The 25,954-nt window shown below is 50.9% G+C and overlaps 1 protein-coding gene and 1 long non-coding RNA gene across 2 annotated transcripts in view; one reads left to right on the top strand and one right to left on the bottom strand.

Annotated features, from left to right (window-relative positions):
• The first annotated feature begins 5,107 nt into the window (after positions 1-5,107).
• LOC130191138 (cullin-9) overlaps positions 5,108-25,954 on the top strand; it is a 42,467-nt gene continuing 21,620 nt past the window's right edge. The window contains 20 exon segments of the mRNA XM_056410802.1: positions 5,108-5,258; positions 7,808-8,395; positions 8,459-8,610; positions 8,682-9,245; positions 9,516-9,657; positions 9,737-9,924; positions 10,007-10,298; positions 13,893-14,088; positions 14,161-14,362; positions 17,109-17,278; positions 17,411-17,586; positions 17,656-17,783; positions 17,854-17,942; positions 18,035-18,140; positions 18,215-18,293; positions 18,296-18,532; positions 18,935-19,106; positions 20,000-20,105; positions 20,292-20,387; positions 20,595-20,770. Coding sequence (XP_056266777.1) covers positions 7,813-8,395; positions 8,459-8,610; positions 8,682-9,245; positions 9,516-9,657; positions 9,737-9,924; positions 10,007-10,298; positions 13,893-14,088; positions 14,161-14,362; positions 17,109-17,278; positions 17,411-17,586; positions 17,656-17,783; positions 17,854-17,942; positions 18,035-18,140; positions 18,215-18,293; positions 18,296-18,532; positions 18,935-19,106; positions 20,000-20,105; positions 20,292-20,387; positions 20,595-20,770 — 3,854 coding nt within the window. The 5' untranslated portion in view covers positions 5,108-5,258; positions 7,808-7,812.
• Positions 14,490-15,658, bottom strand: LOC130191160 (uncharacterized). The gene is made up of 2 exons (XR_008831132.1): positions 15,624-15,658; positions 14,490-14,714 (listed from the first exon to the last, which is right to left on the bottom strand). It is a non-coding gene; the product is annotated as an uncharacterized LOC130191160 (long non-coding RNA).

The following is a 25,954-nucleotide window of genomic DNA, read 5'->3' as shown; positions in this document are numbered from 1 at the left end:
CCCCACTAACACACACAGTCACTAGATACCCCAGTAACACACATACAGTCACTAGATACCCCACTAACACACACAGTCACTAGATACCCCAGTAACACACATACAGTCACTAGATACCCCACTAACACACACACAGTCACTACCCCAGTAACACACTAACAGTCACTAGATACCCCACTAACACACACACAGTCACTACCCCAGTAACACACTAACAGTCACTAGATACCCCACTAACACACACACAGTCACTAGATACCCCACTAACACACACACAGTCACTAGATACCCCACTAACACACACAGTCACTAGATACCCCACTAACACACACACAGTCACTAGATACCCCACTAACACACACACAGTCACTAGATACCCCACTAACACACACAGTCACTAGATACCCCACTAACACACACACAGTCACTAGATACCCCCAGTAACACACACAGTCACTAGATACCCCACTAACACACAGTCACTAGATACCCCACTAACACACACACAGTCACTAGATACCCCACTAACACACACAGTCACTAGATACCCCAGTAACACACACACAGTCACTAGATACCCCACTAACACACACAGTCACTAGATACCCCAGTAACACACACACAGTCACTAGATACCCACTAACACACACAGTCACTAGATACCCCAGTAACACACATACAGTCACTAGATACCCCACTAACACACACAGTCACTAGATACCCCAGTAACACACACACAGTCACTAGATACCCCACTAACACACACAGTCACTAGATACCCCACTAACACACACACAGTCACTAGATACCCCACTAACACACACAGTCACTAGATACCCCACTAACACACACACAGTCACTAGATACCCCACTAACACACACACAGTCACTAGATACACCACTAACACACACACAGTCACTAGATACCCCACTAACACACACAGTCACTAGATACCCCACTAACACACACACAGTCACTACCCCACTAACACACACACAGTCACTAGATACCCCAGTAACACACACAGTCACTAGATACCCCACTAACACACACACAGTCACTAGATACCCCAGTAACACACACACAGTCACTAGATACCCCACTAACACACACACAGTCACTACCCCAGTAACACACACAGTCACTAGATACCCCACTAACACACACAGTCACTAGATACCCCAGTAACACACACACAGTCACTAGATACCCCAGTAACACACACAGTCACTAGATACCCCACTAACACACACACAGTCACTAGATACCCCAGTAACACACACACAGTCACTAGATATCCCAGTAACACACACAGTCACTAGATACCCCACTAACACACACACAGTCACTAGATACCCCAGTAACACACACACAGTCACTAGATACCCCACTAACACACACACAGTCACTAGATACCCCACTAACACACACAGTCACTAGATACTCCAGTAACACACACACAGTCACTAGATACCCCAGTAACACACACACAGTCACTAGATACCCCACTAACACACACAGTCACTAGATACCCCACTAACACACACAGTCACTAGATACCCCAGTAACACACACACAGTCACTAGATACCCCACTAACACACACAGTCACTAGATACCCCAGTAACACACACAGTCACTAGATGCCCCACTAACACACACACAGTCACTAGATACCCCACTAACACACACAGTCACTAGATACCCCAGTAACACACACACAGTCACTAGATACCCCAGTAACACACACACAGTCACTAGATACCCCACTAACACACACACAGTCACTAGATACCCCACTAACACACACAGTCACTAGATACCCCAGTAACACACACACAGTCACTAGATACCCCACTAACACACACACAGTCACTAGATACCCCAGTAACACACACACAGTCACTAGATACCCCAGTAACACACACACAGTCACTAGATACCCCACTAACACACACACAGTCACTACCCCAGTAACACACACACAGTCACTAGATACCCCAGTAACACACACACAGTCACTAGATACCCCAGTAACACACACAGTCACTAGATACCCCAGTAACACACACACAGTCACTAGATACCCCACTAACACACACACAGTCACTAGATACCCCAGTAACACACACAGTCACTAGATACCCCACTAACACACACACAGTCACTACCCCAGTAACACACTAACAGTCACTAGATACCCCACTAACACACACAGTCACTAGATACCCCACTAACACACACAGTCACTAGATACCCCACTAACACACACAGTCACTAGATACCCCACTAACACACACAGTCACTAGATACCCCACTAACACACACACAGTCACTAGATACCCCACTAACACACACAGTCACTAGATACCCCAGTAACACACACACAGTCACTAGATACCCCAGTAACACACACAGTCACTAGATACCCCAGTAACACACACACAGTCACTAGATACCCCAGTAACACACACACAGTCACTAGATACCCCACTAACACACACACAGTCACTACCCCAGTAACACACACACAGTCACTAGATACCCCACTAACACACACACAGTCACTACCCCAGTAACACACACACAGTCACTAGATACCCCAGTAACACACACACAGTCACTAGATACCCCACTAACACACACACAGTCACTAGATACCCCACTAACACACACACAGTCACTAGATACATCACTAACACACACAGTCACTAGATACCCCACTAACACACACAGTCACTAGATACCCCACTAACACACACAGTCACTAGATACCGCACTAACACACACAGTCACTAGATACCCCACTAACACACACACAGTCACTAGATGCCACTAACACACACACAGTCACTAGATACCCCACTAACACACACAGTCACTAGATACCCCACTAACACACACAGTCACTAGATACCCCACTAACACACACAGTCACTAGATACCCCACTAACACACACAGTCACTAGATACCCCACTAACACACACACAGTCACTAGATACCCCACTAACACACACACAGTCACTAGATACCCCACTAACACACACAGTCACTAGATACCCCAGTAACACACACACAGTCACTAGATACCCCACTAACACACACAGTCACTAGATACCCCACTAACACACACAGTCACTAGATACCCCAGTAACACACACACAGTCACTAGATACCCCACTAACACACACACAGTCACTAGATACCCCAGTAACACACACACAGTCACTAGATACCCCACTAACACACACACAGTCACTAGATACCCCAGTAACACACACAGTCACTAGATACCCCACTAACACACACAGTCACTAGATACCCCAGTAACACACACACAGTCACTAGATACCCCACTAACACACACACAGTCACTAGATACCCCACTAACACACACAGTCACTAGATACCCCACTAACACACACACAGTCACTAGATACCCCACTAACACACACACAGTCACTAGATACCCCACTAACACACACACAGTCACTAGATACATCACTAACACACACAGTCACTAGATACCCCACTAACACACACACAGTCACTACCCCACTAACACACACACAGTCACTAGATACCCCACTAACACACACACAGTCACTAGATACCCCACTAACACACACACAGTCACTAGATACCCCACTAACACACACAGTCACTAGATACCCCAGTAACACACACACAGTCACTAACACACACAGTCACTAGATACCCCACTAACACACACACAGTCACTAGATACCCCAGTAACACACACACAGTCACTAGATACCCCAGTAACACACACAGTCACTAGATACCCCACTAACACACACAGTCACTAGATACCCCAGTAACACACACACAGTCACTAGATACCCCACTAACACACACAGTCACTAGATACCCCAGTAACACACACACAGTCACTAGATACCCCAGGCTGAGCCTCGTTACCATGGACACAGAGGAGACTGAAGGGAAGCTGGAAGCTCCCGTGAAGAGCTGCATTCCCCTGGTGGGCAGCAGCGGTACTGCAGTGGGTGAAAGGTGGCAGGACAGAGGTTTATATTTTATATGTTTTAAAGCAGGGGTCCCCAAACTTTTTCCTGTGAGGGCCACATAACGTTTGCCTTGTCTGATGGAGGGCCAGCCCGGGGGGGTAATGAGAAGTGAGAGTGTGCTCACCTGTGCGCGCGCATCACTCACGCTCGCTGTGAGCGCTGCGCATGCAGACAGCATTTAACGGAGCAGCGCGTGCGCTCTGATCGCTCTTTTAATGTAGTATCGATACTAAAAATATGGGGGGGGGGGGGGATTTCACCCTGTTATAATAGTAGGGATAACACTGGAGTTGATAAGCGTGTCTTCTTGTCTGATCAATACGCAACTGTGAGGTGCGCGAATGGACCGAGCGGCCAGCTGCTGATCACTCACTCAACAGCCCGACTTGCACGAGCAGACGGTGCGCAGCGCAACATTTTTGAGAGCACCGAAGACTCATTTTGACCCAGGAAAAATCCTGGATGCGCGCGCCACTCGCTGTGAGCGCTGCGCGTGCAGACAGCATTTAACGGAGCGGAGCAGCGTGTGCGCTCTGATCGCTCTTTTAATGAAGTATCGATTCTAAAAATATGCTCAATCACATCGTTTTTAACGTACGGGTACTTTGTTAGCATCGCTACACCGTGCAGCGTGACGGCAGCAGATGTAGTGGGCTAACATCCAAGCTAACCTAACTTCCCAAACGCTGTGGACATCTGAACGCTGATTGGCCGAGTAGCGACACGTCCCATCAAAGATGTTTTATTGCGAAGAGCAACACTCCACATTTTCTCCGCGTCTCACTGCAATCTCAACGGCAGCGGGCCAGGTGAAAAAAATAATAAATCGGAACGCGTCTCTGGTATTGTTCAGGGGGCCGGTCCAAATGGGGAGGCGGGCCGGATTCGGCCCGCGGGCCGTAGTTTGGGGACCACTGTTTTAAAGGGACCACACCCCAAGACAGCAGGTGGCGGTAATGCGCCTTTTGTTGGATGCCATTCGCCATAAAGTCTCTCAAGAAGAAGAAGAAGAAGAAGAAGACGAGGAGGAGAAGGTACCCGTAGAAGAAGAAGAAGAGCCGGGTGCTGCGCCCTGACTGCACACTGCGCACATGCGCATCCAGCAGCGCAGCTCAGGCGCACCAGACAAACAGCGGCACTTTGGACCGGAAGAGGAAGCAGCGCGCAAGGAGGACACCGAGACCACGGGGACGAGCGTGACGCGGCAGGTAAGCCCGACTCACCTGGGCGGCGGTCGGGGGTCGGGAGATGTGTGTGTGTGTGTGTGTGTGTGTGTGTGTCCGGGTGTGTGTGTGTCCCCGGGCCGGGCGTGTGTGTCCGGGCAGCTAGCATGCTAGAGGAAGTGATCTGCTGACGTTGCTTCTCATATATTTAGTAATATGACGAGTATTATGAACACCATGGCTGTGTCTACTACCGCGCACTTGAGCACTTGGAGCTGACTTTCAGTGTTCGAAGTGCGCCACTGAAAAATCCAGCAGAATTCAGTGCACTGAAAGTACCCGGATGGTGCTCTGCAAACGGGCAGAACATGTAAACGATGGACACTACTCGCCCTAAGCGGCCGCCATCTTGGCGACGTACCGGAAGAGGAGGAGCCCTTTCGCCAGCTTTTCATTTTATTTCTAAAACAATGGCGGACAGCACAAGCGGTAGACCACGAAGCTACAGACCGTAAATGTAAGTATCAGCGGTAGTTACACATTGTACTGGTATTACAATGTACTACTAACATGCCATTCTCAGATTAGTGAGCATACCTAGGTAGCATGAGATGCCATTGGATCTGCATGGCAGTTATGATAAGCTAGCTGGCTAATCCACCACCCGGCCAGTCCGACGAAGGTGCACTTTTATCGGACACTTTCCGCTTGACGAGCGGGGCAGGTCGGCTCCAGCGCGTGCTCCAGCGGCAAGTCCGACGACAGATGGCTATGTCAGTCATCGGACAGTGTTAAACAACGGCTGTTCTGTTAACCAATCGAAATAGCAACTTTAATAATGGATTAACAATGGATATGCTCAGTTTAATAACGGGTTAACATGACACCGCGAGCGTTTGCACACACGCCGCCCGATAATTAATACCGTTACGATAGCTATCTAAGCTTGTCCTTCTAGAAATAATTGTAGCTTTCAATCATCGTTGTTTTTTTAATGTCGTGTATGTATTAATTTAAATGTAATCGTGGTCTGGGACAGAGCACTGAATGGCTATCCTCTTTCTGTTTCCTGCCCCAGAGACGTTTCCTGGAGGTGCTGGTCCTCTGCTGCCCTCCCGACATCTGGCTCCAATGACCTCTGGCACCTCACATCCACCTCCAGGGCCTTGAAGAAGATGGACCGCCATCGCGTCTTCAGTCTCCCGAAGGACCTCTCCACAACACACCTCGCCTTTGACAGGCAGCAGTTGTAGCTTGGAGGTGGACAGGCTGCCTGAAGGGGGTCATGAGGCAGATGGGTTGGGACAGGCAGGGGAGCCACCATCCCCAAGGATACAGTATCCTGGTGGAGGGTATGACTGCTCATAGAAGATGGGGCTGTTATTCAGGACCCTGGCATCATGCTCTGAGCCCGGGGCCTGTCGAAGGCCCGGGCCACCACCCGATGGCCCGATAGGAGGTGGCGCTGGCAAGCCAACAAATAAAAACTAGACGGGAGATCTCGGGGCCCCAACCGTGGTCAGTCAGTGCCCAGCACAGCCATGAGGGCGTTGAATGACTCTGGTGAGCCTGAAGTCCACCCTCATGTCACTGTGGCCATCACAATGCAACGCCAGCAGTGGCATTGCAGCATTGATACGGCAGCGCCGCTGGGACTGGGTGGCTGCTGTAGAGTGTGGGGAGGGGAGGGGAAGGGAAGATTATATTAATATGAAAGTCATTTTATCAATAAAATGTTGTCATTGAGGTTTTGTAGTCTTTTATTGCGTTTTCTGATTTATATTAGAAGTGATGCATGTTTGTAACAATAATTAATATGCCTGTGTGTTCAATTGCTCATTGATTCCTGTATCAGGGTGAACTTCACTACAACAGAGATGTGTATAAAAGTACAGTCAGTCAAAGTAGGCCTATTACTGTGTGAATTCAAGCAGATGATGACTATCATTTCAGTGGATAATTCTTAAAACTAATTGGAATCTAGGGACAAGCATGTACAGATTTGTCATGTTTTATTTCCATATGGTGTGTCTGTGGATTGCAAAGAAGAAGGCTACTTCTGACAAAGATCATTGAGAATTTAGCATACCTAGCGAGGAGAATTTAATTGCAACGACTACATGAAGCAATGCTGTGAAGGTAAGGCAAAATCACAATTAAATGTACATATACCATCTCGACTTCAGCCAGAAGGCGGAGGCTCCTGCCGCGATTGTGGAGGTATCGCAGTTTCCACATGGGGTGGAGAAAGGTAAACAAGGGGCAACAAGAGGGCAAGACGTGCATCATTTTATCACTTTAAGGGTTACGGTATCGCAAGCAGATTTGCAAACGTCACTCCCGGCTTAATTTCGCGGGTGCCGTGAACAGATTTGCGTCCGTCACTTCCGCCAAGTGGTTAACGTAAGTGTTCCATTTGAGACAGACTCATCAGCGACGCAGTGCACTGCAATACAGTGCACTGAATTGCAGTGTACTTCGTTAAGTGCGCGGTAGTAGACACAGCCTGTGACTCTACTGACACTGCGCGTGTCTGTGTGTGTACGTGTGTGTGTGTATATAGAGGAGGAGCTGACCTCCTGTGTTGACCTCAGGCATCATGGTGGTTGAGCGGCGCCAGGGGACCCGGCTGGTCCAGCTGGGCCCGCGGCTGCAGGCGTTCCCAGAGGAGCTGATCCGCCAGCGCCACAACCACGCCGGGCAGCCGGAGTACCTGATTCGCTGGTGCCTCGTCGCCATCGACGACGGCGGCGCCGGGTCGGGCGGCTCGGCGGCGGAGAGCAAGCCGGAGAACGTCCTGATGTGGATGTCCGCCCAGGACGTGTACGCCAACTGCCCCGGCCTGCTGGGCAACAGGAAGCCGGAGCAGCAGGAGGCGCGGCGCGGCGAGGAGCGCCCCGCGGGCGCCACCTTCGACGAGGCGGCGCTGTCGGACATGAAGGAGGACGTGAGGAGCCTGGTGCGCCGCGCCCGCACGCAGGCGGCCAAGAGCGGCGACTCCTCGCTCGCCGTCACGCACACCGTCCACGTGCTGAGCGCCTACGCCGCCATCGGCCCGCTGGTGGGCGTGTTCAAGGAGGCCGGCGCCCTGCGCCTCCTCATGGAGCTGCTAGGCAACAAGGACACGCACACGCGGCGCGGCGCCGGCAAGATGCTGCGGGCGCTCGCCTCGCACGACGCAGGTAACGCTGCGCTCTGATTGGCCGGCAGGCGGCTCTGACTCTGACCCTGTGTCTTGTCTGCAGGCAGCAGGGCCCACGTGCTGCTGGCCCTCAGCCAGCAGGACCTGGAGCAGCACATGGACTTTGAGAACCGCTGCACTCTCCTGGAGCTGTTCACCGACACGCCGTCCTGCGAGGAGCACGGGGTCTCCTTCCAGGGGCTGCAGCTGCCGCAGGTACACACGCACACGCACACGCACACGCGCCCCCCCCCCCCCCCCCCTCTAGTAATGATGCTGTGCCTCAGATTCCGGGGAAGCTGCTCTTCTCTCTGGTGAAGCGTTACCTGTGCGTGACGTCTCTGATGGACGAGCTCAACACGCCGGGGGCGGAGTCAACCTCTGACGGACCGGACACAAGCCCCGCCTCCTCCTCCAGCAGCGCCCAGCGAGCGGAGCGGCTGCGCACCCAACGAGAGTTCGACTTCAGCGTGGCCATGGCCAGCCTGATCTCGGAGCTGGTCCGCGTGATGGGCTGGGACCGGAACCGCCGGCCCCCCCCCGGCTCCGCCCACGGCGTGGGAGGAGCCGGGGCCTGCGGGGCGGAGCCGGGGCCCGTCCTCGGGTCCATTTTCCAGACTCGTTCCAGCGCCCTGACCGACACCTTTGCGCCCGCCGCACCACCGAAGAAGAAGACGGGAAACGGATACAAGACGCTCGCCGACTTCGCCGGCCGCGCGGCGTACGTGGAATACGTCCAGCAGCACCTGAGGAGCGGCATGGCGGTCCGCATGCTGGAGGACTACGAGGAAGTCAGCGCCGGGGACCAGGGGGAGTTCCGCTACAGCAACGACGGCTCGCCACCTGTCCAGGTGAGACACACACACACACACAGAGGGACACACACACACAGAGGGACACACACACACACACAGAGGGACACACACACACACAGAGGGACACACACACACACAGAGGGACACACACACACAGAGGGACACACACACACACAGAGGGACACACACACAGAGGGACACACACACAGAGGGACACATGCACACACAGAGGGACACACACACAGAGGGACACACACACACACACACACACAGACCCCCCCCCCCCCCTGACCCGTGTGTGTTCAGGTCTACTGGAGCTCCCTGTCCAGGACCTACTGGGTCCACTGGCAGATGGTGGAGATCCAGGGCGGCGAGAAGGAGAAGGAGGCGCAGCAGGAGGCGCAGCAGGAGGCCTCCAGCCTGACGGAGACCCTCCGGCTCCCGGCCGGTAGGACCCCCCCCCCCCCCCCCTGCCCCGAGTGTCCAGCTGTCTGCGTGTCGGGCTGACGGTGTCTGTCCTCCCCCAGTGAGTCGGAGCGTCTGCCCCCCCGGGGTCCTCTACTCCTGGCCCTACCTGCCCCCGCAGCCCGGGGCCCCGCAGCCCGGGCCCCTGAGCCGGGCCGAGTGGTGGGAGCTGCTGTTCTTCATCAGGAGGCTGGAGGCCCCGCAGCAGCAGGAGGTCACCGGGCTCCTGCGGCGAGGCCTCGGCCACCAGGTGACGCACGGAGCAAGGAGCATGCTGGGTAACGAGGTCTCGTCTTCCCACGTACATCACCAGTGTGTCTGTCGTCCCGAAGGAGGCGGAGCTGGACGACCGGGCTCTGATTGGCCTGTCGGTGCCCGGGGGCGTGGCCACGGAGCTGCTCCGCTACCTGGAGCAGAATCTGCCGTCGGCGAGCCTCACCGAGCTGCTGAGCTCCCGCAGCTTCACCAGGCTCGACCTGAGGGGGCGGGGCCACCAGCAGGGGGCGGGGCCACCGGGTGAGCACCTGAGACCTCCGCCGGTCCCCGAGACCGGCAGCCCGGACCACGAGCTGCCCCCAGAGGACCACAGCAGGTACCCCGAGGACCTGGAGGACCGCATGAAAGGTAGGAGGCCTCGGTGAGACCCGTCTGTCCTCCATGGGGGTCTGTCCTCTATGGGGGTCTGTCCTCTAAGGGGTCTGTCCTCTAAGGGGTCTGTCCTCTATGGGGTCTGTCCTCTATGGGGTCTCTCCTCTATGGGGTCTCTCCTCTATGGGGTCTGTCCTCTATGGGGTCTGTCCTCTATGGGGGTCTGTCCTCTATGGGGTCTGTCCTCTATGGGGTCTGTCCTCTATGGGGTCTGTCCTCTATGGGTCTGTCCTCTGGTCTGTCCTCTATGGGGTCTGTCCTCTATGGGGTCTGTCCTCTATAGGGGTCTGTCTCTATGGGGTCTGTCCTTCTGTCCTCGTCTGTCCTCTATGGGGTCTGTCCTCTGGGTCTGTCCTCTATGGGTCTGTCCTCTAGGGGTCTGTCCTCTAAGGGGTCTGTCCTCTATGGGGTCTCTCCTCTATGGGGTCTCTCCTCTAGGGTCTGTCCTCTAGGGGTCTGTCCTCCATGGGGTCTGTCCTCTGGGGTCTGTCCTCTAGGGTCTGTCGGTCTGTCCTCTATGGGGTCTGTCCTCTATGGGGTCTGTCCTCTATGGGGGTCTGTCCTCTATGGGGTCTGTCCTCTATGGGGTCTGTCCTCTATGGGGTCTGTCCTCTATGGGGTCTGTCCTCTATGGGGTCTGTCCTCTAAGGGGTCTGTCCTCTATGGGGTCTCTCCTCTATGGGGGTCTGTCCTCCATGGGGTCTGTCCTCTATGGGGTCTGTCCTCTATGGGGTCTGTCCTCTATGGGGTCTGTCCTCTATGGGGTCTGTCCTCTATGGGGTCTGTCCTCTAAGGGGTCTGTCCTCTAAGGGGTCTGTCCTCTATGGGGGTCTGTCCTCTATGGGGTCTGTCCTCCATGGGGTCTGTCCTCTATGGGGTCTGTCCTCTGGGGGTCTGTCCTCTATGGGGGTCTGTCCTCTATGGGGGTCTGTCCTCTATGGGGGTCTGTCCTCTATGGGGTCTGTCCTCTATGGGGTCTGTCCTCTATGGGGTCTGTCCTCTATGGGGTCTGTCCTCTATGGGGGTCTGTCCTCTATGGGGGTCTGTCCTCTATGGGGTCTGTCTCTATGGGGTCTGTCCTCTAGGGGTCTGTCCTCTGGGTCTGTCCTCTAGGGGTCTGTCCTCTAAGGGTCTGTCCTCGGGGTCTGTCCTCTATGGGGGTCTGTCCTCTAAGGGGTCTGTCCTCTAAGGGGTCTGTCCTCTATGGGGTCTGTCCTCTAAGGGGGTCTGTCCTCTATGGGGTCTGTCCTCTATAGGGTCTGTCCTCTATGGGGTCTGTCCTCGGGGTCTGTCCTCTATGTGGGTCTGTCCTCTATGGGGTCTGTCCTCTATGGGGTCTGTCCTCGGGTCTGTCCTCTAAGGGTCTGTCCTCTATGGGGTCTGTCCTCTAGGGGTCTGTCCTGGGTCTGTCCTCTATGGGGTCTGTCCTCTGGGGTCTGTCCTCTAAGGGGTCTGTCCTCTATGGGGTCTGTCCTCTATGGGGTCTGTCCTCTATGGGGTCTGTCCTCTAAGGGGTCTGTCCTCTATGGGGTCTGTCCTCTATGGGGTCTGTCCTCTAAGGGGGTCTGTCCTCTATGGGGGTCTGTCCTCTATAGGGTCTGTCCTCTATGGGGTCTGTCCTCTATGGGGTCTGTCCTCTAAGGGGTCTGTCCTCTATGGGGTCTGTCCTCTATGGGGTCTGTCCTCTATAGGGTCTGTCCTCTAAGGGGTCTGTCCTCTATAGGGTCTGTCCTCTATGGGGTCTGTCCTCTATGGGGTCTGTCCTCTAAGGGGTCTGTCCTCTAAGGGGTCTGTCCTCTAAGGGTCTGTCCTCGGGTCTGTCCTCTTCTGTCCTCTAAGGGGTCTGTCCTCTAAGGGGTCTGTCCTCTATAGGGGTCTGTCCTCTATGGGGTCTGTCCTCTAAGGGGTCTGTCCTCTATGGGGTCTGTCCTCTATGGGGGTCTGTCCTCTAAGGCAGTGGTCACCAACCTTTTTGAGCCCAAGATCCCTGACCTCCACCTTCATGACCGGCAAGATCTACCTATTGAGGCGTGGAGAGAAAACGACGGTCCAGACTGGACTTATGACTTGAGGCTTTTTATTTGGCCTAATTCTAATTGAATGAAATCAAAACACTTTGGTCCAGCTTTCAAATTGATGAGACCAGGAACACAGAAATTAAGTGCAATATAAAAGTAAGATATTTGTTCACCGCACACAATATGAACAAGAAAAAACACATTTGCAATGAGCAGCTGGATGAACTACCAATATAAATGTTATATTTATTTACATTACAACATGATCAGTCAGTGCAACTCATGTAAGTTCAGCTCTCATCATAATGCCATCAAGTCATGTGACTCCAGTCAGTGTGACGGCTGTGACTGAACTCTGTCTGTGAGCTTGTAGTTTCATAAGCACAGACAGTCTGAGGCCGTCTGTGAGCTGCTGTCAGTAATCCAGCTCCTGGTCTTTGATTTGATGATTTTCTCAACTTCACTGACGAGTTTTTTGGGGCAAATGTGTATTCATGAAAGTTTTCTCATCTGGGATTGGTTCTGAAGTCAGCCCGTTGGTGAATACGTTCACATCAGCTCAATGTTGAGCTTTTGTTTTGAAGGACAACAGCAGAAAAGCTCAACTCACGGAGGTAAGACCTGGCAAGTCGCCAAGAATCTCGGCAGTTGCGCATGCGCAGGCGTAATTTGTTAATGCCGTAACGTAAACATTTACACTAAGGTACAGGCATTACAACATTTATTTATTGATGACGTAGTTGTATGTCCTTGTACTTTGAACTTGTGTAATATGTAAAGTTATGAATAAAGGTCTTTCTGCATTTCCCCTGCGCCCCACCTGTACTATACGCTCCCCTCTGTCAGGGAGCACAGCTGACAACACGGCTGTCAGAGAACCGGTTTTCAAGCGTTCATTAAAATCAGGCGGAGATCTTTTCTGACGTCGATCTTCCAGTCAGGAAGAAAACGTTTCAGAAGACACTTCAGAAAATGTTCGAGATCGAGGAACAATGTGTTTGTGATTTTATTTTCATTTTATTTTGGAGATCGACAGGGAACGTCTCCGAGATCGACCGGTCGATCGCGATCGACGGGTTGGCGACCGCTGGTCTAAGGGGTCTGTCCTCTATGGGGGTCTGTCCTCTATAGGGGTCTGTCCAATATGGGGGTCTGTCCTCTATGGGGGTCCGGCCCATGTGGACCCTCTGTCCTCTATGGGGGTCTGGCCCATGTGGACCCTCTGTCCTCTATGGGGGTCCGGCCCATGTGGACCCTCTGTCCTCCATGGGGGTCCGGCCCATGTGGACCCTCTGTCCTCTATGGGGGTCTGGCCCATGTGGACCCTCTGTCCTCCATGGGGGTCCGGCCCATGTGGACCCTCTGTCCTCTATGGGGGTCTGGCCCATGTGGACCCTCTGTCCTCCATGGGGGTCCGGCCCATGTGGACCCTCTGTCCTCTATGGGGGTCTGGCCCATGTGGACCCTCTGTCCCCCATGGGGGTCCGGCCCATGTGGACCCTCTGTCCTCTATGGGGGTCCGGCCCATGTGGACCCTCTGTCCCCCATGCAGTGTTCGATGACCCTCGGGTCCAGGCCCAGAAGACACTGCTGGAGAAGCTGGGGGGGGTGCTGGACCTCCTGAAGACCGGGTCCAGCTCGGACCCGGGTCAGCAGCTGGCCGCGGTCCTCTTCGCCACCAGGCTGCTGGAAGAGGCGGGGGCCCAGGAGAGGGGGGCCCCGAGGACGGACTCCGCCCAGACCATCCGGTGAGGGACCGTGGGCTCCAGGTCCATTATGCTAGACCCTCTTGCTGAGCCCTGTGTCCCCGTGGCCCTCAGGGACCAGGTCCTGCAGCTGCTGGTGGAGCTGCTGGCCTCGGCCTCCGGGGACCTGGTGGCCGCCGCGCTGCGGCTCGCCCGCCGCCTCGTGCTGGCGTTCCCATGGAGGCTCTCCTTCGCCACGGGGGGCGGAGTCAGAGCCATCCTCAGCTGCATGCAGCAGTTCTCCTCCAACGCGCCGGTCCAGCAGCTGGCGCTCGCAGTGAGACCAGACCCTAGAGACCTCATAGAGACCTCATAGAGACCTCATAGAGACCTCATAGAGACCTCATAGAGACCTCATAGAGACCTCATAGAGACCATATAGACCTCATAGAGACCTGATAGAGACCATATAGAGACCTGATAGAGACCATATAGACCTGATAGATACCATAGAGACCTGATAGAGACCTGATAGAGACCTGATAGAGACCTGATAGAGACCTGATAGAGACCTCATAGAGACCTCATAGAGACCTGATAGAGACCCTAGAGACCATATAGACCTTATAGATACCTCATAGAGACCTGATAGAGACCTCATAGAGACCTGATAGAGACCTCATAGAGACCTGATAGACCCTAGAGACCTTACAGAGACCCTAGAGACCTGATAGAGACCTGAGAGACCTGATAGATACCCTAGAGACCTGATGGATACCCTAGAGACCCTAGAGACCTGATGGATACCCTAGAGACCTGATGGATACCTTAGAGACCTGATAGAGACCCTAGAGACCTGATGGATACCCTAGAGACCTGATAGAGACCTGATGGATACCCTAGAGACCTGATAGAGACCTGATGGATACCCTAGAGACCTGATAGATACCCTAGAGACCCTAGAGACCTGATGGATACCCTAGAGACCTGATAGAGACCTGATGGATACCCTAGAGACCTGATAGAGACCCTAGAGACCTGATGGATACCCTAGATACCTGATAGAAGAATATACACTTTTATTAATCCCCAAGGGGAAATTAGTTCTCTGCAGAGACCCTAGAGACCTGATGGATACCCGAGAGACCTGATGGATACCCGAGAGACCTGATGGATACCCTAGAGACCTGATGGATACCCTAGAGACCTGATGGATACCCTAGAGACCTGATGGATACCCTAGAGACCTGATGGATACCCTAGAGACCTGATGGATACCCTAGAGACCTGATAGAGACCCTAGAGACCTGATGGATACCCTAGAGACCTGATGTATACCCTAGAGACCTGATGTATACCCTAGAGACCTGATGTATACCCTAGAGACCTGATGGATACCCTAGAGACCTGATAGATACCCTAGAGACCTGATAGATACCCTAGAGACCTGATGGATACCCTAGAGACCTGATAGAGACCTGATGGATACCCTAGAGACCTGATAGAGACCCTAGAGACCTGATGGATACCCTAGAGACCTGATGGATACCCTAGAGACCTGATAGATACCATAGAGACCTGATGGATACCCTAGAGACCTGATAGAGACCCTAGAGACCTGATAGAGACCTGATGGATACCCTAGAGACCTGATAGATACCCTAGAGACCCTAGAGACCTGATGGATACCCTAGAGACCTCATAGATACCTTAGAGACCCTAGAGACCTGATGGATACCCTAGAGACCTGATGGATACCCTAGAGACCTGATAGAGACCTGATAGATACCCTAGAGACCTGATAGAGACCCTAGAGACCCTAGAGACCTGATAGAGACCCTAGAGACCTGATGGATACCCTAGAGACCTGATGGATACCCTAGAGACCTGATAGAGACCTGATGGATACCCTAGAGACCTGATAGAGACCTGATGGATACCCTAGAGACCTGATAGAGACCTGATGGATACCCTAGAGACCTGATAGAGACCCTAGAGACCTGATGGATACCCTAGAGACCTGATAGAGACCCTAGAGACCTGATGGATACCCTAGAGACCTGATAGATACCCTAGAGACCTGATGGATACCCTAGAGACCTGATAGAGACATGTTGTTTTGGATGATGATGTTGTTGTTTTGGATGATGTTGTTGTTTTGGATGATGTTTTTGTGGATGTTGTTGTTTGTGGATGATGTTGTTGTTTTGGATGTTGTTATGGATGCTGATGTTGTTGTTGTGGATGCTGATGTTGTTGTGGATGTTGTTGTTGTGGATGCTGATGTTGTTTGTGGATGATGTTGTTGTGGATGCTGATGTTGTTGTGGATGTTGTTGTTGTGGATGCTGATGTTGTTGTTGTGGATGCTGATGTTGTGGATGATGATGTTGTTTGTGGATGATGATGTTGTTGTGGATGATGATGTTGTTGTTGTGGATAATGATGTTGTCGACGTTGTTGTTGTTTGTGGATGATGTTGTTGTGGATGATGATGTTGTGGATGCTGATGTTGTTGTTTGTGGATGATGTTGTGGATGCTGATGTTGTTTGTGGATGATGTTGTGGATGATGATGTTGTTGTTGTGGATGATGATGTTGTGGATGATGTTGTTGTGGATGAAGATGTTGTGGACGATGTTGTTGTGGATGATGTTGTTGTTGTGGATGATGATGTTGTGGATGTTGTTGTGGATGATGTTGTTGTTTGTGGATGATGTTGTTGTGGATGATGATGTTGTGGACGATGTTGTTGTGGATGATGTTGTTTGTGGATGATGATGTTGTGGATGATGATGTTGTGGATAATGATGTTGTGGATGTTGTTGTTGTTGTGGATGCTGATGTTGTTGTTTGTGGATGATGTTGTTGTGGATGCTGATGTTGTTGTTTGTGGATGATGTTGTGGATGATGATGTTGTTCTTGTGGATGTTGTTGTTGTGGATGCTGATGTTGTTGTGGATGATGTTGTTGTTGTGGATGATGATGTTGTGGATGATGTTGTTATTTGTGGATGATGTTGCTGTTGTTGTGGATGATGATGATGTTGTTGTTGTTGTGGATGATGTTGTTGTTGTTGTCAGACCCTGCAGGTGGTCTCTGGAGCCAGTCAACAGGACCTGGTCCCTCTCTCTGAGTCCGGCTCCCCGGTGATGTTGGAGATCTTCTCCAGCATCGGCTCGGCGGCGCCCGGCTCCGGAGGGCCGCTGGGCGCCGTGCCGGCCGCCATGGACCTGCTGCTGCAGACCGGCGGGTAACTTCCTGTCCCCGGTCTGACCCGGTCTGGCCCGGTCCCCCAGTCTCACCAAGTCTGGCCCGGTCTGACCCGGTCTCGCCCGGTCCCCTGGTCTGACCCGGTCCCCCCTGTCCCCCCGGTCCTCTGCAGCTGCCTGCCGGCGCTGCGCAGCGGGCTGCTGCTGGTCCTCACGCTCGTGTCCAATCACAGCGCTCTGGCGGAGCAGCTGGTGGGCGTCGGCCTAACCTCCGTGCTCCGGAGGTGCCTCACGCTGCCGACTGCCGAGGCCACGCTGGCCGTCATCGCCCTCAACCACCTGGCCTCAGGTGACCTGCTCTAGACCTGTAGTCCTGGTCCCCTCTGTGTACTGAGTGTTCTTCTTCTGTGGTGCTCAGAGGTGGGGGGTCCTCTGGAGCTCCAGATACTGGTGCTGAGCCTGAAGGAGCCGAGGGTCTCCAGGGAGGTGGTCCACACGCTGGAGGCCCTGCTGTGTGACCACGCCCCGCTGGAGGAGAGCAGCCAGGTACTGGTCCAGGTCCACAGACCGGCTCACCTTGGTGGGGGGGTGGCTGACTCTGACCATGTGGTTTCAGGTGACTCGCAGTCGGGACACCTTCCAGGACCTGGTCCGCCTGCTGGAGCAGCACCGGGCCGACCGGGCCGTCCAGCTGTCCCTCCTCAGGTACGGACCCCGACGGTGAAGGCGATGATGATGATGGTGATGATGATGACGACGAAGGTGAGCGTGTCTGATTGGCTCTCGGGTTCCTGCAGGATCCTGAACAAGTTCCTGGACCAGTACCAGGAGGACCTGCTGCCGTGGCACGAGAGCATCGAGCCCTGCCTGTCCTCCATGACGGCCTTCCTCAGTGACCGGGAGGTGGGTCCAGACCGGGGGGGGTCCAGACCGGGGGGGTCCAGCGTCTCTGCTAACCCCCCTGACTGCTGGTCCAGGTGGTCCAGCTGTTGGTGCGCTTCCTGTTCCGCCTGGCGTCCCTGAACAAGGACCTCGCGGTGGTTCTGTGCCGCCTGGGCTTCTCTGGGCTTCTGAGGGACCTGCAGGCGCTGCCTGGCTGGCCCCCGAGCTCAGGGACCTCGTTGGGGACTGCGACAAGTACGCCAGCCTCTACCAGAAGATGCCCTGGCTGTGGCCAGGTGGGCCAGTGCAGGCTGTGTTCCAGATGGTGCTGGGCCAGGTGGAGGAGCACCGCCGCAGCCACCGGCCAATCAACGTGCCCTTCTTCGACGTGTTCCTCAGGAACCTGTGCCAAGGTGGGTCCACGGGCGGCCAGCCTCTACCAGAAGATGACCGCGTGTGGCGGCTGCTCCAGTGTTCAGGACCCGTGCCCCTGAAGGCCTGGCCGTGTTGTGTTCCAGGCTGCGTGTCATTGAAGACCTGTGTTGTGCTGGCCAGGCTCCAGCGTGTCATTGAAGACCCCGTGTTGTGTCAGGCTCCAGTGCCATCTTGAAGACCCGTGTTGTGTTCAGGTTCCAGCGTGTCTTGAAGACCCCGTGTTGTGTTCAGGCTCCAGCGTGTCTTGAAGACCCCGTGTTGTGTTCAGGCTCCAGCGTGTCTTGAAGACCCCGTGTTGTGTTCAGGCTCCAGCGTGTCATTGAAGACCCCGTGTTGTGTTCAGGCTCCAGCGTGTCTTGAAGACCCCGTGTTGTGTTCAGGCTCCAGCGTGGAGCTCAAGGAGGACGCGTGCTGGGAGAAGGTGGAGGTCTCGTCCAATCAGCATCGAGCTGCCAAGCTGACCGACAAGAACCCCAAAACCTACTGGGAGTCCAACGGCTGCACAGGAACCCACAGCATCACCATCAGCATGAGGCCGGGGACCGTCATCAGGTGAGGACACAGAGGACACAGAGGACACTGAGGACACACACTGAGGAGACACACTGAGGAGACACACTGAGGAGACACTGAGGAGACACTGAGGACACACTGAGGACACACTGAGGAGACACAGAGGACACACAGAGGACACACTGAGGAGACACAGAGGACACAGGACACACTGAGGACACACTGAGGACACACTGAGGAAACACTGAGGACACACTGAGGACACACTGAGGAAACACTGAGGACACACTGAGGACACACTGAGGACACACTGAGGACACACTGAGGACACACTGAGGACACACTGAGGACACTGAGGACACACTGAGGACACACTGAGGACACACTGAGGACACTGAGGACACACTGAGGAGACACACTGAGGAGACACACACACACTGAGGAGACACACTGAGGAGACACACTGAGGAGACACACTGAGGAGACACACTGAGGAGACACTGAGGACACACACTGAGGACACGCACACACACTGAGGACACTGAGGACACACACTGAGGACACAGAGGACACACACTGAGGAGACACAGAGGACACACACTGAGGACACACACTGAGGAGACACACTGAGGAGACACAGAGGACACACACTGAGGACACACTGAGGACACACTGAGGACACACTGAGGACACACTGAGGAGACACTGAGGACACACTGAGGACACACTGAGGAGACACTGAGGACACACTGAGGACACACTGAGGAGACACTGAGGAGACACTGAGGACACACACTGAGGAGACACAGAGGACACACACTGAGGAGACACAGAGGACACAGAGGACACACACTGAGGAGACACTGAGGACGCACTGAGGACACACTGAGGACACAGGCTAAGGACCCAGGCTAAGGACCCTCCCTGTGCAGACGGATGTCCCTCCTGGTGGCGGCTGAGGACTCCAGCTACATGCCGGCTCGGGTTCTGGTTCTGGGAGGAGACGACCCGACCAGCATCAACACGGAGCTGAGCACGGTGAGCCTGCTCCCCCTGCTCCTCCTCATCATCTTCACGCTCCTCCTCCTGCTTTTCATCATCATGCTCCTCCTCCCCCTGCTCCTCATCATCATGCTCCTCCTCCTCCCCCTGCTCCTCCTCCTCATCATGCTCCTCCTCCCCCTGCTCCTCATCATCATGCTCCTCCTCATTGTGTGTGTGCAGGTGAACGTGACTCCGTCGGCCAGTCGTGTGGTTCTCGTGGAGAACTTGACCAGGTTCTGGTCCATCATCCAGATCAGGATCAAGAGATGTCAGCAGGTAATAACCCTCTGACTCCTCCCTCCACCCTCTGACTCCTCCCTCAGCCCACTGACTCCACCCACTGACTCCACCTTCCACCCACTGACTCCTCCCTCAGCCCACTGACTCGACCTTCCACCATCTGACTCCTCCCTCAGCCCTCTGACTCCTCCCTCAGCTCACTGACTCCTCCCTCCACCCTCTGACCCCTCCTCTCTCTGACAGGGAGGTATTGATACTCGAGTCCACGGGTTTGAGGTTCTGGGTCCGAAGCCGACTTTCTGGCCGGTGTTCAAGGAGCAGCTGTGCTGTCGGACCGCCCTGTTCTACAGCACCAAGGCCCACACCTGGTGCCAGGAGGTGAAGGAGGACCGGACGCAGCTGCTGCAGCTCTTCAACAAGTAACTGCTTCATGACACTGCAACAACACTAACGACACTGTAACAACACTGCAACAACACTGCAACAACACCAACACTGTAACAACACTAATGATACTGTAACAACACTGTAACAGTGGTTAACACTGTGGCTCAGGGTTAACACCAACACTGTAACACCAACACTGTCACCCACCATAACACCAAGTCACTGTGGGTTGCAGGTCCAACACTGTAACACCAACATGTAACTCCATAACACCAACACTCAACACCAACACTGTAACACCATAACACCAACACTGCGGAACACCTGTAACACTCACCAACACTGTACACCAACCGACACTAACACCAGGGCACTGTAACACTAACACTGTAACACCACCAACACTAACACCAACACTGTGTGTGTGTGTGTGTGACAACACTGTACTCTGTAACACCAACACTGTAACGCCATAACAATGTAACACTGTAACACCAACACTGTAACACCAACACTGTAACACCAACACTGTAACACACACTGTAACACCAACACTGTAACAACAATGTAACAACACCAACACTAACAACACTGTAACGACACTGTAACACTGTTACACTGTAACATTAACACTGTAACATTAACACTGTTACATTGTAACACACTGACACTAACAGAAACACTGTAACACCAATACTGTAACACCATAACACCAACACTGTGACACCAACACTGACACCAACACTGTAACACTAACACTGTAACACCATAACACCAACACTGTAACACTAACACTGTAACACCATAACACCAACACTGTAACACCAACACTGTGACACCAACACTGTGACACCAACACTGTAACACCATAACACCAACACTGTAACACCAACACTGTAACACCATAACACCAACACTGTAACACCAACACTGTAACACCAACACTGTAACACCAACACTGTAACACCAACACTGTAACACTGTAACACCAACACTGTAACACCAACACTGTAACACCATAACACCAACACTGTAACACTAACACTGTAACACCATAACACCAACACTGTAACACCAACACTGTAACACCATAACACCAACACTGTAACACCAACACTGTAACACCATAACACCAACACTGTAACACTAACACTGTAACACCATAACACCAACACTGTAACACTAACACTGTAACACCATAACACCAACACTGTAACACCAACACTGTAACACCATAACACCAACACTGTAACACCAACACTGTAACACCATAACACCAACACTGTAACACTAACACTGTAACACCAACACTGTAACACTGTAACACCAACACTGTAACACCAACACTGTAACACCATAACACCAACACTGTAACACCAACACTGTAACACCATAACACCAACACTGTAACACTAACACTGTAACACCATAACACCAACACTGTAACACCAACACTGTAACACCATAACACCAACACTGTAACACCAACACTGTAACACCAACACTGTAACACCAACACTGTAACACCAACACTGTAACACCATAACACCAACACTGTGACACCAACACTGTGACACCAACACTGTAACACCATAACACCAACACTGTAACACCAACACTGTAACACCAACACTGTAACTGTAACACCATAACACCAACACTGTAACACCAACACTGTAACACCAACACTGTAACACTAACACTGTAACACCATAACACCAACACTGTAACACCAACACTGTAACACCAACACTGTAACACCAACACTGTAACACCATAACACCAACACTGTAACACCATAACACCAACACTGTAACACCAACACTGTAACACCAACACTGTAACACCATAACACCAACACTGTAACACTAACACTGTAACACCATAACACCAACACTGTAACACTAACACTGTAACACCATAACACCAACACTGTAACACTAACACTGTAACACCATAACACCAACACCGTAACACCAACACTGTGACACCAACACTGTAACACCATAACACCAACACTGTAACACCAACACTGTAACACCAACACTGTAACACCATAACACCAACACTGTAACACTAACACTGTAACACCATAACACCAACACTGTAACACCAACACTGTAACACTAACACTGTAACACCATAACACCAACACTGTAACACCAACACCAACACTGTAACACCATAACACCAACACTGTAACACCAACACTGTAACACTAACACTGTAACACCATAACACCAACACTGTAACACCAACACTGTAACACCAACACTGTAACACTAACACTGTAACACCATAACACCAACACTGTAACACTAACACTGTAACACCATAACACCAACACTGTAACACCAACACTGTAACACCATAACACCAACACTGTAACACCAACACTGTAACACCATAACACCAACACTGTAACACCAACACTGTAACACTAACACTGTAACACCATAACACCAACACTGTGACACCAACACTGTGACACCAACACTGTAACACCGTAACACCAACACTGTAACACCAACACTGTAACACCATAACACCAACACTGTGACACCAACACTGTGACACCAACACTGTAACACCGTAACACCAACACTGTAACACCATAACACCAACACTGTAACATTAACACTGTCACACCATACCAACACTGTAACATTAACACTAACACTAACACTGTAACATTAACACTGTAACATTAACACTGTAACACTAACACTGTAACACTAACACTGTAACACTGTGACACCAACACTGTAACACCATAACACTAACACTGTAACACTAACACTGTAACATTAACACTGTAACACCAACACTGTAACACTAACACTGGAACATTAACACTGTCACATTAACACTGTAAGACTAACACTGTAACATTAACACTGTAACATTAACACTGTAACATTAACACTGTAACACTAGCATTAACACTGTAACACTGTAACATTAACACTGTAACACCAATACTGTAACACCAACACTAACACTAACACTAACACTGTAACACTAACACTGTAACACCAATACTGTAACACCAACACTGTAACACTGTAACACCATAACACTAACACTGTAACATTAACACTCATAACACTAACAATGTAACACTAACACTGTAACACTGTAACATAAACACTAACACTGTAACACCAACACTGTAACACTAACACTGTAACACTAACACTGTAACATTAACACTGTAACACTAACACTGTAACACTAACACTGTAACACTAACACTGTGACATTAACACTGTGACATTAACACTGTAACATTAACACTGTAACACTGTAACATTAACACTAACATTAACACTGTAACACTAACACTGTAAAACTGTGACACCAACACTGTAACACTAACACTGTAACACTAACACTAACACTGTCACATTAACACTGTAACACCATAACACTAACACTGTAACACCAACACTGTAACACCATAACACTGTAACACCATAACACTGTAACACTAACACTGTAACACTAACACTGTAACACTAACACTGTAACATTAACACTGTAACACTAACACTGTAACACTAACACTAACATTAACACTGTAACATTAACACTGTAACACTAACACTGTAACACCATAACACTAACACTGTAACATTAACACTGTAACACTAACAATGTAACACTAACACTGTAACACTGTAACATAAACACTAACACCATAACACTGTAACACCAACACTGTAACACTAACACTGTAACACTAACACTGTAACACTAACACTGTAACATTAACACTGTAACATTAACACTGTAACACCAACACTGTAACACTAACACTGTAACACTAACACTGTAACACTAACACTAACACTGTAACATGAACACTGTAACACTAACACTGTAACATAAACACTGTAACATTAACACTGTAACATTAACACTGTAACACTAACACTGTAACACTAACACTGTAACACCATAACACTGTAACACTGTAACACCATAACACTGTAACACCAACACCATAACACTGTAACACTAACACTGTAACACTAACACTAACACTGTAACACTAACACTAACACTGTAACACCATAACACTGTAACACTAACACTGTAACACTAACACTGTAACATTAACACTGTAACATTAACACTGTAACACTGTAACATTAACACTGTAACACTAACACTGTAACACTAACACTGTAACATTAACACTGTAACACTAACACTGTAACACCATAACACTGTAACACTAACACTGTAACATTAACACTGTAACACTAACACTGTAACATTAACACTGTAACATTAACACTGTAACACTAACATTAACACTGTAACACTGTAACATTAACACTGTAACATTAACACTGTAACACTAACACTGTAACATTAACACTGTAACACTAACACTGTAACATTAACACTGTAACACTAACACTGTAACATTAACACTGTAACACTAACACTGTAACATTAACACTGTAACACTAACACTGTAACACTAACACTGTAACATTAACACTGTAACATTAACACTGTAACATTAACACTGTAACACTAACACTGTAACACTAACACCGTAACACCATAACACTAACACCATAACACTGTAACACCAACACTGTAACACCATAACACTGTAACACTAACACTGTAACACTAACACTGTAACACTAACACTGTAACACTAACACTGTAACACTAACATAACACTAACACTGTAACATTAACACTGTAACATTAACACTGTAACACTAACACTGTAACACTAACACTGTAACATTAACACTGTAACATTAACACTGTAACACTAACACTGTAACATTAACACTAACATTAACACTGTAACACTAACACTGTAACATTAACACTGTAACACTAACACTGTAACATTAACACTGTAACACTAACAGCCCTGTGACCATTAGAGTTAATCCGCACGGTATCCAAATGTCTTGCATGCACCTTTTTATTAATCTTTCTTCACTGTATTACTGTAACATGTGAAGTGATGTGTGCTTAACTCTGCTTGCATTCTAAATTACATCAACCTGCCAAGGGACTACAGATGGAAACTAGCCTCCCGGCTATAATCTGGCATATTTACATGTACATTGTACTGTCAATCAATATGCACTGTCCCTTATTCTCTAAAAAAAAAAAAAAAAAAAAAAAAAACAACACTGTAACATTAACACTGTAACATTAACACTGTAACACTGTAA

The sequence above is a fragment of the Pseudoliparis swirei genome, unplaced genomic scaffold, assembly GCF_029220125.1.
Source record: "Pseudoliparis swirei isolate HS2019 ecotype Mariana Trench unplaced genomic scaffold, NWPU_hadal_v1 hadal_27, whole genome shotgun sequence".
Classification (NCBI taxonomy): Eukaryota; Metazoa; Chordata; class Actinopteri; order Perciformes; family Liparidae; genus Pseudoliparis; species Pseudoliparis swirei.
Note: the sequence above shows the minus strand (reverse complement) of the source record. Positions and strands in the feature narration are given on the sequence as shown.